Genomic DNA, 16,153 nt, shown 5'->3' on the forward strand with positions numbered 1-16,153 from the left:
TATTTCTATGGCATTGCATAACAATCCACGAAACCATATCTTAATTCTTCACCCATATTTCCAACAAATCTGAATTGAGCTGTAAAAATCTGGTATATTCAACGATATCATGAACACCATTGCTAATTTTGATTTCCATCAAATATTAAGTTCTATACGTAACGCCAACGTTACAGTATGTATGCATGATTAAATACCGATTTCATTAAAGATATACGTGTTAATTAGCCTATATCGATCTCACAGTTAAGTTTCTGCGGAAGCCGGTCACAATAGATATACACTGTATAATTATACATCAACGAACATATATTTCATTGCAATATACATATATACATGTAAGTTATATTAAGAATCTTGAGAAACGCTGTAAGAAATTAATCAAAGACATTATCAGGAGACACAGGCATGTCACGTGTTTGTCGTCTGGTGCGCTGTTCACCGAAACAGGACAATAAATATGTCGTAAATAACATCACGTTAATAATGTCCTACTAGTTTGTGTACCGAGCACTACTTTACACAGACGTTATCTTTAGTGTAAGTAAATCCCCATATAAGATACAGTGGAATCCATGGGCGTGAACCGAAACTTGTGATAACATCATGAAGTAATTTTTCGTAACTGTGAAGAAAAAAATGGATGTCCGAACGCATGTGTGTGTGGCCTGGCTGCTGACCACTGCACTGACCATCTTACCAAGTAAGTTTTATTTTTTATTGTACACACATGATAACGAGTATAAACTCACCTGTGTATGCATTGTAGTTCACATATGTATACAATGACATACATATACGTTTGTGTTCATTAACGTTTTTTTATCTCGTGTTTAACTTTAGTAGGCAAACAGCATATTCTACCATATACAGAAGGTATACATCCATGCATATAGATATATCGATGATAAGCTGGTATTCCCTGTACAATTTCCATATATTTTTGCATTATGTGAAACACAAAAGGGTCGGGCGCATCCACATATATGCCATACATGTACATATCATCAACACTCTCACCTGTTGATTTGTATAGATATACCTGTACAATTACGCTACCGGTACTTTAACATACATACATGTACATGCTGTTTAATTGATATAGCTTTATAATGAAGTACTGGAATTCACACTTAGTTAAAAGGTACATGTACGGACCTAGTTTAAATTTAAAATCTAACTTACATGCTCTTTTCTGTGAATTTTCACATCAATAGTTACATGTACGGACCGAATTTAAAGCTTATAATTTGACTTGTACATGCGTTTTTCTATTAATTTACATACCTAAAGGGGAGATGACTCCGTATCCATGAGACTAATTCTTGTACCAATTATTGATTCTTTAATATACATATGTTAGATATGCTGTGATTTTCAACTATTTTCATTGGCTAATATATAGTCATGTAGCGTTCAATATATATTGACTCGGTGTTTCAATATTTAGAAACAGCGCGTCAATATCCCTTTGCTAACTTTATTACTCAAACGCTGCATTCTTCAGGGTGGCGTTCTTTGACAAATACTTTTCTTGTAATTAATATATGCACACTAGTAATTTTAGCATTTGTTAAAGAATGGCATATCTAACCAAAAAAAGTTATAGCTATACCTGTAAGTACTATAATTTAAAATATACACGTACGGACCGAGTTTAAATGATTATGTGGAAATATTTTATTTCCATGTCATGTGATGTATTTCAACTAATCACAGACACTTTTATAAACATGAAGTATAATAATATGGTTTGTCCAGGCATTTAGATAGTAGCCACTGGTACATTATTAACTGAACTTGTCCAGTTTGATATATTGTTCACCTAGACATCCGGCACTTATAAAATAAGTAATTCCTCGTGCAATGGGCCATTCACTGTACTATAGAGTATAGTATACGTACAGCGGTTACTAAACTCATACATTAACACATGCACACATATATACATGAGTACTTCCTTGATTTGAAATAGGTTTCAAATGCAAAATAGAAAAAAATAGTTTATGTGAAAATACTTTGCCGAAGTAAAAGGATATCGCACCAATCCAGGCAACCTATATTTGTATTAGATATGCTCCTATTTTCCACCATTCTAATTGGCTAATGCACTGTCATGTGAAGTGCGATTTTTAGCATATTGACTCGACGTTTCCATTTTTAGAAACACCGAGTCAATATTTCCTTTTGTGACATCACACCCGGTTCCATATATGTTACAGTGTATTAGCCAATGAGAATAGTGGAAAATCAGAGCGTGTCTAATATACAATATATGTATAAAGTCGGTACCTATTAACCAACCCCACTTTATTGACATAGCATTCTCATATATATCTATCAACATGATCTCCGTAAAATAGAAAAAAATACACATTTTTTTTCGCTTTCGAACGCTGCCGATGGTTTCCCGATTTCCACCGTGTAATCGCAACATTTCATAAAAATTTCCGGCAATATTCGGAAATTATAATTTCTTCGTCGGAAATTGTAATTTCCAAAGAATACCGAACATTTCTTGAGGGGTTGCATATAGCGGGTATGTCATATCATGGTTGAAAAGTGTGATTTTTGTCATATATTCAAAGAAATATATATCTAAATGAGAGACAGAGATAAAACTGGATTCAGTCCATAAAACTATCACAGATTTCAATGATTAGGTGACTTTTTCTTGTTAAATGTTACTGTTATAACTATATTTTCCAAATTACGTATTCGAAAACGGTGCATTCTGGTATACAGTAACTGTACGCATATACTAGTTCTTAAAATATAATTGCTTCAGTCGAAAGTCATATCCGTGACAACAGTACGAACTTGACGTCACATTGAATACGACGTTGGAACGAAACCGATTCGTCTTGTAGGTCTCGTTTGAGGGTTTCAAGTTCTAAGACGCTTATCCGTCATGTTAACTAATTCATGCTTATAATGTGATTGGTTCACGGAGTATAAACCAAAATGTTCCACAGAACTTTAATTTCGCTGTTCACAGTTTAAGCATTGAAATGTTTTAGTTGGCTATACAATCAGAAAAGGGTGAATTACAATACGAACACGTGAATTGAATTCATTCTTTATACAATGTATTTCAATTCAAAACTATTAATCTGTGCTCAGGTGATTTTAGGGGCAGCACGTACTATTCTACTGAAAAAATGAGAAATGATTTAGGAACTGTAATGTATCCACCGCCTTGTATACATGTATGTTGTTTAGTGTGTACCGATTAGCGTTCTCACATGCGTAATTAGAAAATTATAGTTAAAACAGTAACAATCAACAAGAAAAAGTCACCTAATAATTAATATCTGTGATAATTTTATGAACTCGATCGAGTTTTAGCTCTGTCTCTCGTTTAGATATACATGTACGATGTATATCTGTTTGAATACATAACAAAAACCACACTTTTCAACTGTGATACGGCATATCCGTCTATACTGTGCGCGAAATACAGGACAAGGTACAATACAATAAAACATCAATTTTAATTTTGAATAACTATACTGTTCCGTGGGTAACTTACTTATTTCGATGCTTGACCGTGAGCTGAACAACGAGCAAATATTTATCACATTTCCCCAGACGTCATTTTTCTATGTAAACGAAGCGTTTCAACAAGCGTAAATAGAGTAGCCCGGTGTCTACGATTAGCCCCGGTGTTTACTATAGATAAGTGTTTAGACCGTTATCAGTAAAAAAAATGTTTAGTTGCTAAGGACGACCATGTAACGTGACAAACTTATACTCGAAATGTTTTTAGCTTAGTTATTCGTCTGTAGTCCATCTTATATGAAAATACAGAATTACATATTTTGTTTTTGACGAAATGAAAAAACGAGAGGCCCATCGGCCTTAACGGTCATCTGACTATTACACAACACAATGTAGTCGTTTAAAGATTTTAGCATAATTGACCTCTATGACCTTAAATGAAGATCAAGGTCATTCATTTGAACAAACTTGGTAGTCTTTCATCCCAGCATGTCACATGCACAATATCAGGTCTCAAGGCCTCCTAGTTATTCTCAGGAAGTCGTTTAAAGATTTTTCACTTTTTTGACCCCTGTGACCTTGAATGAAGGTCAATGTCATTCATTTGAACAAACTTGGTAGCCCTTCATCCAAGCGTGCTGCAGGCCCAATATGAGTATCCTGGGCCTTTTGGTTCTTGAGAAGAAGTTGTTTATAGATTTAAGCCTATTTGACCCCTGTGACCTTCAATAAAGATCAAGGTCATTCATTTGAACAAACTTGATAGCCCTTCATTCCAGCATGTCAAAGGCCCAATATCAGGTCTCTAGACCTCCTACTTATTCTAAAGAAGTCGTTTAAATATCGTAGCCAATTTGACCCCTGTGACCTTGAATGTAGGTCAAGGTCATTCATTTGTACAAACTTTGTAGCCCTTGATTTAAGCATGCTGCAAGCCCAATATGAGTATCCTGGGCCTTTTGGTTCTTGAGAAGAAGTCGCTTCAAGATTTAAGCTTATTTGACCTCTGTGACCTCGAATGAAGGGAAAGGTCATTCATTTGAACAAACTTGGTAGTCCTTCATCCCTGCATGCTACATGCCCAATATGAGTATCCTGGACCATTTGGTTTTTGAGAAGAAGTAGTTTAAAGATGTCAGTCTTTTTGACCCCTGTGACCTTGAATGAAGATCAAGGTCATTCTATTGAACAAACTTGATGTCCCTTTGTCCCAGCATGTCACAGGCCCAATATCAGGTCTCTAGGCCTCTAAGTTATTCACAAGGAGTTGTTTAATGGATTTTTAGCCTATTTGACCCTGTGACCTTGAATGAAGGTCAAGGTTATTTATTTCAACAAACTTGGTAGCACTTCATCCCAGCATGCTGCAGGCCCTATATGAATATCCTGGGCCTTTCTGTTCTTGAGAAGAAGTTGTTAAAAGTTTTTAGCGTATTTGACCCCTGTGACCTTGAATGAAGGTCAAGGTCATTTATTTTAACAAACTTTGTAGCACGTTATCCCAGCATGCTACAGGTCAAATATCAGTACCCTGGGCCTTCTGGGTCTTGAGAAGAAGTAGTTTAAAGATTTTAGCCTTTTTGACCCATGTGACCTTGAATGAAGTTCAAGGTCATTCATTTGAACAAACCTGGTAGCCCTTTGTCCCTTTGTCCCAGCATGCTACAGGCCAAATATAAGTACCCTGGGCCTTTCAGTTATTGAGAAGAAGTCGTTTGAATGAAAAGTTTACGCACGGCGCACGACGTCGGACGGTGCACGATGACAATAGGTCATCCTGACCCTTCGGGTCAGATGACCTAAAAATTAGATAAATTGTGGGTGAAATACGTCACATGACCACATTACCCCATCCTCGATACTCCAGGGGTTACTATCACTGACGTTATATCTACCCTTGGACTATCTCACAATAAAACTGCAGGAAACTCAGGAAAAAACAAACAAACTTAGCCAAACACAGGCCTGTAAAGATTTACTTTGAAGACTACAGAAAGAGCGACGCCAAACTTAAAAACCACAGTCAACTACATTGTACCGTTATACGGCTCGGCTGTATCGTATCTGCCCTTTGGCTTCTGTACTCGAGCGTTAGAAACACTAAACCCCTAAAATGTTCTGGATATGAAAACAGGATATTATTATCCCTGCTGAACTGAGTGCAAACCAAACATTTGAATTCAGTTCAGTAAACAATGATTAAACGACTCATAAAAGTAAAAAAGAATATTTGTTGAAGCCATGTATGAAGGACAAATTTGTCGGTTAAAAATCTAGGGTTCATAAATCATCTGGTCTCCCCAAGGAATGTCAATAACTCGATAAACAGACTTTTACGGTTGCCATGTATATTAATGTGGATTCTCGTATTCTGAACTCGCCACCTATATTGTTTGTATGTAAACACAGGGACCTGCTAGCTTGTTAAACTTATGATTTCTCTGTGTATTTATCTAGCACAACGAACAACCATGAGCATAAGAGTATTGACTTCAATATCGACCTTCAAGTATGCATATGGAAAGTGCAGTTCTCTGACCTTTCATTTTTTAATCTGTGGCTTTTGAATGTTTTGTGATTATTTTGCTTTCGTCGCAAACATTTCAGCGTTTGGATAATAACAGTGTCATAAAAGTTCATATAAGGGTCAGTATTTCTATTGCGCTTGTGAACTTTATATTAACCAGGTGGTGAATTCGTCAGGGCGGCGTCCTATGACTGTCGTTCTTCTTGTAATTATCTTTCAGGGAATCTTTTTTCAGATTTGTCAAAGAAACTATACATATATTTTATAAACAAATACTTGATTCGGCAAGTATGGTATTATACTGCCGTAACTAGTAGAATCGAAAATAATGACTTCATGGCGATATAACACAGGGTCATCGACAAATGTACATAATTGATAATTGTTCAAGTAATACCAGTTATTGAAATATACGTATCTTAGTAAATATTTTATAAAAAAATGAATAAATAAAACAATGAAAATATTCAAGTCACATTGCATCAACCATGCATGGAGAATTACGACTAACATGGAACCCAGTTGGGCTACAAAGAGTAAGACATTTGACAGATTTGCAAAGAAATACCAAATAGTTCAAGACTGTTCCTAAAACTTCGCTTATATTTGTATGGAAAATATGGGACCGTTGGGTATTTGCCAGTTACTGACCGCTGGTCGGCATCTTTTATCCTGGTACTCCGACATTCCCTCATCATCTACACCTGAAACTTTTTTTTTCTTAGCTGACTTTACATCCACATTACATTTACAATGAGAGTAAGAAAATATTTGTGGTATGAATCTTGTTTTCGACAGCCATGGTTAATAAGGGCTAAATGTATTGGAGGTGCAGTGGAACTTGGTTAATACGAGCTCGGATAATTCTCGCGGTCCCTTTGAGTTCGTATTAACCGAACAAGTTCCGCTTTATATATCAGGAAAATATTTCAGATCACTTGACAACCCGCATTGTGTACTTACATTGTAATACTGAGATTGATTCAGGTTTTAAATGTCGGTATTCGTTATTAAAACCATGTTTGATATTTTATTTTCATTTAAAATCGTCACAAATAAGATAGGGTTTAAAGTCATCCTGAACTCATCGGGTATTATCGCGAGAATATCTATTCCCCGAGGAGTTCCGGATGGGTTTAAAGTAGCAAACTGCTGATCGCAAATATAAAAAGTTTAATTGAATATGAATTATATTGAATGTGCAGTTTTCATAAAGTGGGTTGTTTTAAACAAAAAATCTGACTTTTAGAATTTAGTCCAGTTTTGTCGTTCAAAGGTGTACCACAATACAAAACAACAAAAAAAATAATCCCACCTTTAAAGCAGCATGGAAATTCGTCTCCAAACTTAACACAAACTAGTGATAGATATAGAAACTGTAATCTCGCTATCAGGGACCGTTCATGATCAGTAGAATTAAATGTTAAATTATACTATCTCGGAGCGATTATTATCATATGTGTATAATTTATTATGAATTAAATAATACCGCCGGCACTTTTGTCTCCAAGTTACAGTATATGATCATTATTTGCTGTAAGCACAAAATGTACATAAAAAAGGCGATTAGATTTTTTATCTCACTTGATACACAGAAGTTGGAGATGAACCGCTTTTTTAGGTTTTGATTCACCCAACCACTGACAGGTTACAGAATATATTTACTGAGAACTTTTGCTGACATTGAACTACAACTTCTTCTCCTAGACATTTTTCGCTAAAACATGACCGCGGTCATCATTGCGCATATGACATTCAAACATAGCATTAGAATAGTTATTATCAAGACGAATGCGCCAGTGCCTCACTGCGCAAACGGTATTTTCTACATAGCATTAGTATATAGCTATTATCAAGACGAATGCGCGATTTTCTCAAGGCGCTAACGGTATTTTCTACATAGCATTCGTAGAGCTATTATTACAGAGAATGCGCGAATTCCTCACTGTGCTAATGGTATTTTCTACATAACGTTACTAAAGCTATTACCACGACGAATGCGCGAATTTCTCACGGCGCTTATGGTAGTTGCTACATAGCATTAATAAAGCTATTATCACGAAGAATGCGCGAATTTCTCACGGCGCTTATGGTAGTTGCTACATAGCATTAATAAAGCTATTATCACGAAGAATGCGCGAATTTCTCACTGCGCTGAATGTATTTTCTGAATAGCATTAATATAGCTATTATTACAACGAATCCGCGAATTTCTCACTGCGCTAACGGTATTTTCTACATAGCGTTAGTATAGCTATTAGGACATTATGCTTATAAAACTTTTCTAGACAAAAGTTGCATTACTCTACGAGCAAGGAACAGGGTTAGGCATACAAGATGTTCGACCACAATGTGTACATTTCATACGCATTTCACCACCATGGGCTTTTCTGGCATATCATAGTAAAACCGACTGATCTAATTTCTATTAGAACTGGGTTTTTCCGATATATGTACAAATTTTAGTGTTCTCTTAGATTGAATTGTCCCTTTAACGGGTAAAGATACTATCGGTATAAAGTACCGGAATCCAGCCCTACTCCGGATGTGTCAAGATCCTTACTGTAAACGAGACAAAACAAACATTTCAGATTAATCTTATGCTATAAATAGATTCACCTCGATTTGACCCTAAAGCGCCACTTTAAGGCTCGTGTGTCCATTTAAAAAATCCCCGGTAACTTGAAGATAACATTTGGTTATTACGGCATATCAATACCTAAAGTTGTGTAAATTTGACGTGTTTTAAGTGCAGTTTGTTTGATTAAGGGCAAATGAAACAGCACGCCACATTGGTACAGTGTTATAAAACTTCCCGTGTTATTTCAATGTCAACGTTTGGACTGGAATGGGGTTATAAACATGAAATGATGCACTTTTATACGAATTGTATATCGGTCAACGTACATATAACTAGACCATAACATGTTGTGTGTGTGTATTTCTCTCGTAGGTCTCTAATACCTACGGGTGTAATACTGGCTGAGTTGGTCTTCCATGCCTACAGGTGTAAAACTGGCTAGTCTCATATCTACAGGTGAAATACTGGCTGGTCTCTCATGCCTACAGGTGTAATGCAGTCTGGTATCTCATACCTACAGATGTAATACTGACTGGTCTCTCATACCTACAGATGTAATACTGACTGGTCTCTCATACCTACAGGTGTAATACTGGCTGGTATATCATACCTACAGTTGAAATACTGGCTGGTCTCTCATACCTACAGGTGTAATACTGGCTGATCCGTCATACCTACGGATGTAATACTGGCTGGTCTCTCATACCTACAGGTGTAATACAGTCTGGTATCTCATACCTACAGGTGTAGTACTGGCCGGTTTCTCATACCTGGCCGGTGTCTCATACCTACAAGTGTAATACTGGCTGATCTCTCATACAGGTGTAATACTGGCTGGTCTCCAATACCTAAAAGTGTAATACTGGCTGGTCTCTCATACCTGCAAGTATAATACTGGCTGGTATCTCATACCTACAGGTGTAATACTGGCTGGTCTCTCATAACTACAAGTGTAATACTGGCTGAACTCTCATACCTACAGGTGTAATACTGGCTGGTCTCTCATATGTACAAGTGTAATACTGGCTGGCCTCTCATACCTACAAGTGTAATACTGGCTGGTCTCCCATACCTACAAGTGTAATACTGACTGGTCTCTAATTCCTACAAGTGTGATACTGGCTGGTCTCTAATTCCTACAAGTGTACTACTGGCTGGTCTCTCATACCTTCAGGTGTAGTACTGGCTGGTCTCTCATACCTTCAGGTGTAGTACTGGCTGGTCTCCCATACCTACAAGTGTAATACTGACTGGTCTCTAATTCCTACAAGTGTGATACTGGCTGGTCTCTTATTCCTACAAGTGTACTACTGGCTGGTCTCACATACCTGCAGGTGTAGTACTGGCTGGTATCTCATACCTACAGGTGTAATACTGGCTGAACTCTCATACCTACAAGTGTAATACTGGCTGGTCTCCAATACCTAAAAGTGTAATACTGGCTGATCTCTCATACCTACAAGTGTAATACTGGCTGGTATCTCATACCTACAAGTGCAATTCTGTCTGGTCTCCAATACCTACAAGTGTGATACTGGCTTGTCTGTCATACCTATAGGTGTAATACTGGCTGGTCTCTAATACCTACAGGTGTAATACTGGCTGATCTCTCATACCTACAGGTGTAATACTGGCTGGTCTCTCAGACCTACAGGTGTAATACTGTCTGGTCTCTCATACCTAGAAAAGATCAGATATTTTATTAGCATCTCAACTTCCTTGATTTACAAATCCTATTAAAACATTGAAAGTTACAAATCATAAAAAGCCATTCTCAAACGAGTTATGAGAGACTTATACTAAAAATGTCAATTACGAACTTAGTTATATAAACCATTCTGTACTTTTCTCTTTAAAATATATCATACATGTATAAAGGTATTTAAAAAGACATACTGCACCTATTTCACCACATGATTCCGTGAGTAGATATATATGTATATAAAAATAAGTGTGGCTTTAGTTCGGGATACAAGCGAGACTTGTTGGGTCCACCCCTACCTACAAGTCGCCTATCCCCATATCAAAGGCAAATACCTGACTGGTCTCGAACAATACACTAATGCCGCCTGAGGATGTATTACATGGCTACATGACTACCCATGCAATACAACCTCGTGATGTCAAAGCGTCAAGAAATATTATTTTCTCGGTACAATTTACACATGTTTCATGAAACTTGGCTCGGTTTACTTTAAAAGGTAAAAACAAAGGGATTTGCAAGAAAATATTATGCAATGTTAATGTTTGGAGAATCGACATGCAGACGCTTTTTTTTCTCTATTATAAATTTCAAAATGGCGGACAATCATAGTGAATGAATGAGTGTCTCGCTTATGTTGTCTGTTTCTTTAAAAAAACCGACACATTTTGTATCTATAGTGTTTCATGGAGTTATCTCCCTTATTTGTCTTTTCCAGATATCGTCGCTGTGACACAACTCGACCTTGACTACATAGCTTCCAACCTCCACATCAAGGTCAAGGTCGCTGATAACCTGGAGTATAATGGCGGGAAACATAAATTTATCGTCACTCTCAGGAACACCGGAAATCAGGAAATCAGGGGAGATAACTGGACAATCTATTTTTACAGCTTTTTCATGTTGGAGGGGCAGTATCTTCCTCGGCCGGGAGGATATGAACCTCCAGGTCAAGGGGTCAATTTGAATCACGTGGCCGGCTGCCTCTTTGGTATGACGGCAACCTCAAACTTCCAGAATATAGGTCCCATGAATGAAAGAATTATTGAATTTTTCGGAGACAATTGGGCTGTTACTCGATCGGATGTACCGCCTAATTGGTACATAGCTTCCGAGGGATTACAGAGTAAAGTTATAAATAGCACAGTATTCGGAAGTCGATTTGTTGAGGATTTTACATCCGTTAGACAGTGGAAGCGGTACAGAGCAGATCGGTATAACCCCTACACGTCACGTGATAGAGCAATCAGGTATGGACCGGAAGCAGAAACTCCTTCAGAAAAATATAACATCTTACCCACACCAAAAAACGTTGCAGTCACTAGTAACAAGGTCTTAAATGTGAGATCCGGAGAATGGGAGGTTCGCACAGGAAGTGGAGAAACGACAGAGGAGGGGAGATACATAGCAGGTAAGTGTACTTCCGGTATACAACAGTTTCTGTTTAATTTGAGAACGTTTTCACTGGGCCTAATACTTTTGCGATTTTTAATCCCAACTGAAAGTCTGATTTAATATTTCTGTTTCTGGTCTTCTATTCTAGTCTTGTTATGTTGTATGAAAGTTCAATCTATTTGGACGACCAGGGTTTGTTAATATGCGCGTTTTTGCTTTTTAAAGGAATTTGTTTTCGAAAAAAATGTGAATCAACAATGTCTACAAAAAACTCATTACTTTGCCATTATTTTTTTTCTGTCTTACTACAGATGTCATTAACTTGCCTTTCAACGCTGCTAATGAGAAAAGGAGTAAATCGGTCTACCTTGAGATTGACCAGACTCTCTCAGTGTCTCCCGAGGGCTACATACTGAACGTCAATGTAGAGGTCGAGACGGTGACAATAACAGCGAGAAACAAGAGCGGTCTGTTTTATGGCTGTCAGTCACTGGCAAGTCTTCTGGCCGGAAATAATAACACTTATGTACCGGAAGTGACGATCACAGACGAGCCTCACTTTGAATTTCGCGGAATGTACATTGATATCTCAAGAAATTTCCACAGTAAAGACGACCTAATGCGGTTGATGGATGCCATGGCAACCTACAAATTAAACAAGTTACATCTTCATCTGGCTGATGACGAGGGCTGGAGATTGGAAATCCCCGGACTTCCGGAACTTACCGAGGTAAAAACTGTTGAATATGTCTGATTAAAAATCGTCCTAATTGGTATAATCTCAGGTTAATGTTTTGGTACAATATTGACATTGATTTCTTCATCGTTTTAGGTTTATAAGTGTTGTGATGAGTATTGGGTATGAACTGTCATTTTAATGAAGAAAATGCAAGATTTTGAGAATTTCAAGAGGCCCAATGGGTAAACATGTACTTGTATGATAAGACATACAGTATATTTTCAACTTTCATCGCAGGTAGCTTCCAAACGTTGCCATGACCTAAACGAAGACCGATGCCTCATACCACAGCTCGGTTCCGGTCCCGATAACGACACTTCCGGTTCAGGATTCTATACTGTGCAAGACTACAAGGATATCGTGATGTATGCTAACGCACGTCATATAGAAGTTATACCGGAAGTTGATACTCCTGGACATGCGCGTGCGGCAATAAAGGCGATGGAGAAGAGATTCCGGAATTTTGAGTCCAGCAACTTAACAGCAGCGTCCGAATTTCGCTTAGAAGATCCTTACGATACGTCGCGATATTCGTCAGTACAGATGTTTACAGATAACGCGATAAATCCCTGTATAGACTCAACATACAGATTTATTGCTACAGTAATGGACGCAATTCAAACCATGCACGAGCAGGCAGGTCAGCCGTTAAAAGTTTATCACTACGGCGGGGACGAAGTCCCGGGTGGAGCCTGGGTTAATTCTACCGCATGTATTAACCTTCTATCCACACTTCCGCCTAGCAATGACACTAAACAGCTCAAACTCTATTTTCTAAACAGAACCGCAGAGCTAGCGTTCAAGCGCGGCCTAGTACTATCGGGCTGGGAAGATGGTTGGATGGATGGAAAAGGGTTACCCTTCAAAAACAACATGTTCCAGAATAGTGACATCATGGCGAATGCTTGGGACAACGTATGGGAATGGGGCGCTGCCAAGCGGGCATATAACATGGCCAACGAGGGATACAAGGTAGGGCGTACTTTGTTTCTTTGTTTTCCATTCAATTCTAGGCCATAGACTGCGTTCCTTTATCTTGTTTGTATGAATGAACCATTTCTAATCTTCCGCATTTGTCAATGGATTGCTGCTTAACAGACAAACTGAACCACTGCATTCAAAATGGCGTGGCTTTGAAATGTTATCCATTCTACTCGCAAAAATATTTAGAGTATTCCAAACGAAGCCGTGTTTTACTGTACATGTATATGATTTCAAATAATAATTTTATATTTGTACAAATTGTATTTTATCACTATCAAAACAGGAGCAGACGATATATAGTATTTTTCTTCAATTACAAAAGTTACTTAGTTTACACCATTACCACCATTGAAAAGTTTGAGCTTCTAATTTTACTTATATAATTTATGCTCTGTCGGTGGTGGAGCATTTTAATGAGAGAGAAAAAGAGATAGGAACAGAACAATTAGATTTAAAAACACACGTCTTTATTCTCATTCCGTTTGATAAACGATATAACGACATCCTATTAGAGGTCACATTCTGGTGACCTTTATACGTCATGAACATAAATTCAATTGCATTTTACCGCTTCTTGTACATGTATATAGGCATTAGTATTTCGTCCCCGGAAAATTACTAGATTCTACAACTGGCATTTGTAATGACATGACAGAAATTACGTAATTGTCCTTTCTCCACCAGGTAGTGCTGTCTCATGTGACACATCTGTACTTTGACCACCCGTACGAGCCAGATCCTGAGGAGAGGGGATTGTATTGGGGCCCAAGGTTCACGGATACTCTCAAAACCTTCGGCTACGTTACAAGTGACCTGTACAAAAATATAGACGTCAGGAGATCAGGGAAGCCAATCACAAAGGCCGAGGTGTGTAAGCAACACAACAAGGGATGTCCACCATTACAGAAACCAGAAAACATCATAGGTAAGTCGTGAAAATGACACACTTTATTTATTAAGATGTAGATGTGAAAAAATATAGGCTAGATGTAATGTGACTATCGCTTGACTGAAGTCATTTGTTATCCGTATGTGGCAAAAACTAATTCGAACAGTGTGGACTAGACAAATTGGCACACCAAAATGTCAATTTGTTTCGTGTAATCGGCCCTTTATAAGATAAACAGAACACAATTACTGTTACATAACGTAACATTTATTAAATAACGAAACATTTATTACATGACGTTACATTTATTACATGACGTTACATTTATTACATAACGTAACATTTATTACATGACGTTACATTTATCACATGACGTTACATTTATTACATGACGTTACATTTATTACATGACGTTACATTTATTACATAACGGAACATTTATTACATAACGTAACATTTATTACATAACGTAACATTTATTACATGACGTAACATTTATTACATGACGTTACATTTATTACATAATGTAACATTTATTACATGACGTTACATTTATTACATAATGTTACATTTATTACATAGCGTAACATTTATTACATAACGTTACATTTATTACATAATGTTACATTTATTACATAGCGTAACATTTATTACATGACGTTACATTTATTACATAATGTTACATTTATTACATAGCGTAACATTTATTACATAACGTTACATTTATGACATAACGGAACATTTATTACATAACGTTACATTTATTACATGATGTAACATTTATTACATGACGTTACATTTATCACATAATGTTACATTTATTACATAACGTTACATTTATTACATGACGTTACATTTATTACATGACGTTACATTTATCACATAATGTTACATTTATTACATAACGTAACATTTATTCATAACGTAACATTTATTACATGACGTTACATTAATTACATAACGTTACATTTATTACATAACGTTACATTTATTACATGACGTACCATTTATTACATGACGTTATATTTATTACATGACGTTACATTTATTATATAACGTTACATTTATTACATAACGTAACATTTATTACATGACGTTACATTTATTACATGATGTTACATTTATTACATAACGTAACATTTATTACATGACGTAACACTTATTACATGACGTTACATTTATTACATGACGTTACATTTATTACATAAAGGAACATTTATTACATAATGTTACATTTATTACATAACATAACATTTATTACATGACGTTACATTTATTAAATAACGTAACATTTATTACATGACGTTACATTTATTACATGACGTTACATTTATTACATAACGTAACACTTATTACATGACGTTACATTTTTTACATAACGTTACATTTATTACATGACGTTACATTTATTACATAACGTTACATTTATTACATAATGTAATATTTATTACATAACGGAACATTTATTACAAACAGTAACATTAATTACATAACGGAACATTTATTACATAACGGAACATTTATTACAAACAGTAACATTTATAACATAACGTTACGTTTATTACATGACGTTACATTTATTACATGACGTTACTTTTTTTACATGACGTTACATTTATTACATGACGTTACATTTATTACATGACGTTACATTTATTACATAATGTAACATTTATTACATAACGGAACATTTATTACAAACAGTAACATTAATTACATAACGGAACATTTATTACATAACGGAACATTTATTACAAACAGTAACATTTATTACATAACGTTACGTTTATTACATGACGTTACATTTATTACATGACGTTACTTTTATTACATGA

At 36.3% G+C, this 16,153-nt stretch overlaps 1 protein-coding gene across 1 annotated transcript in view; it reads left to right on the forward strand.

Annotated features, from left to right (window-relative positions):
- Positions 1-430: 430 nt before the first annotated feature.
- Positions 431-16,153, forward strand: part of LOC138305960 (uncharacterized) — a 35,965-nt gene continuing 20,242 nt past the window's right edge. The window contains exons 1-5 of the mRNA XM_069246265.1: positions 431-703; positions 11,030-11,722; positions 12,018-12,436; positions 12,683-13,417; positions 14,114-14,354. Coding sequence (XP_069102366.1) covers positions 640-703; positions 11,030-11,722; positions 12,018-12,436; positions 12,683-13,417; positions 14,114-14,354 — 2,152 coding nt within the window. The 5' untranslated portion in view covers positions 431-639. The remainder of the gene's footprint in view (positions 704-11,029; positions 11,723-12,017; positions 12,437-12,682; positions 13,418-14,113; positions 14,355-16,153) is intronic.

Source organism: Argopecten irradians, chromosome 13 (genome assembly GCF_041381155.1).
Source record: "Argopecten irradians isolate NY chromosome 13, Ai_NY, whole genome shotgun sequence".
NCBI classification, from domain to species: Eukaryota; Metazoa; Mollusca; class Bivalvia; order Pectinida; family Pectinidae; genus Argopecten; species Argopecten irradians.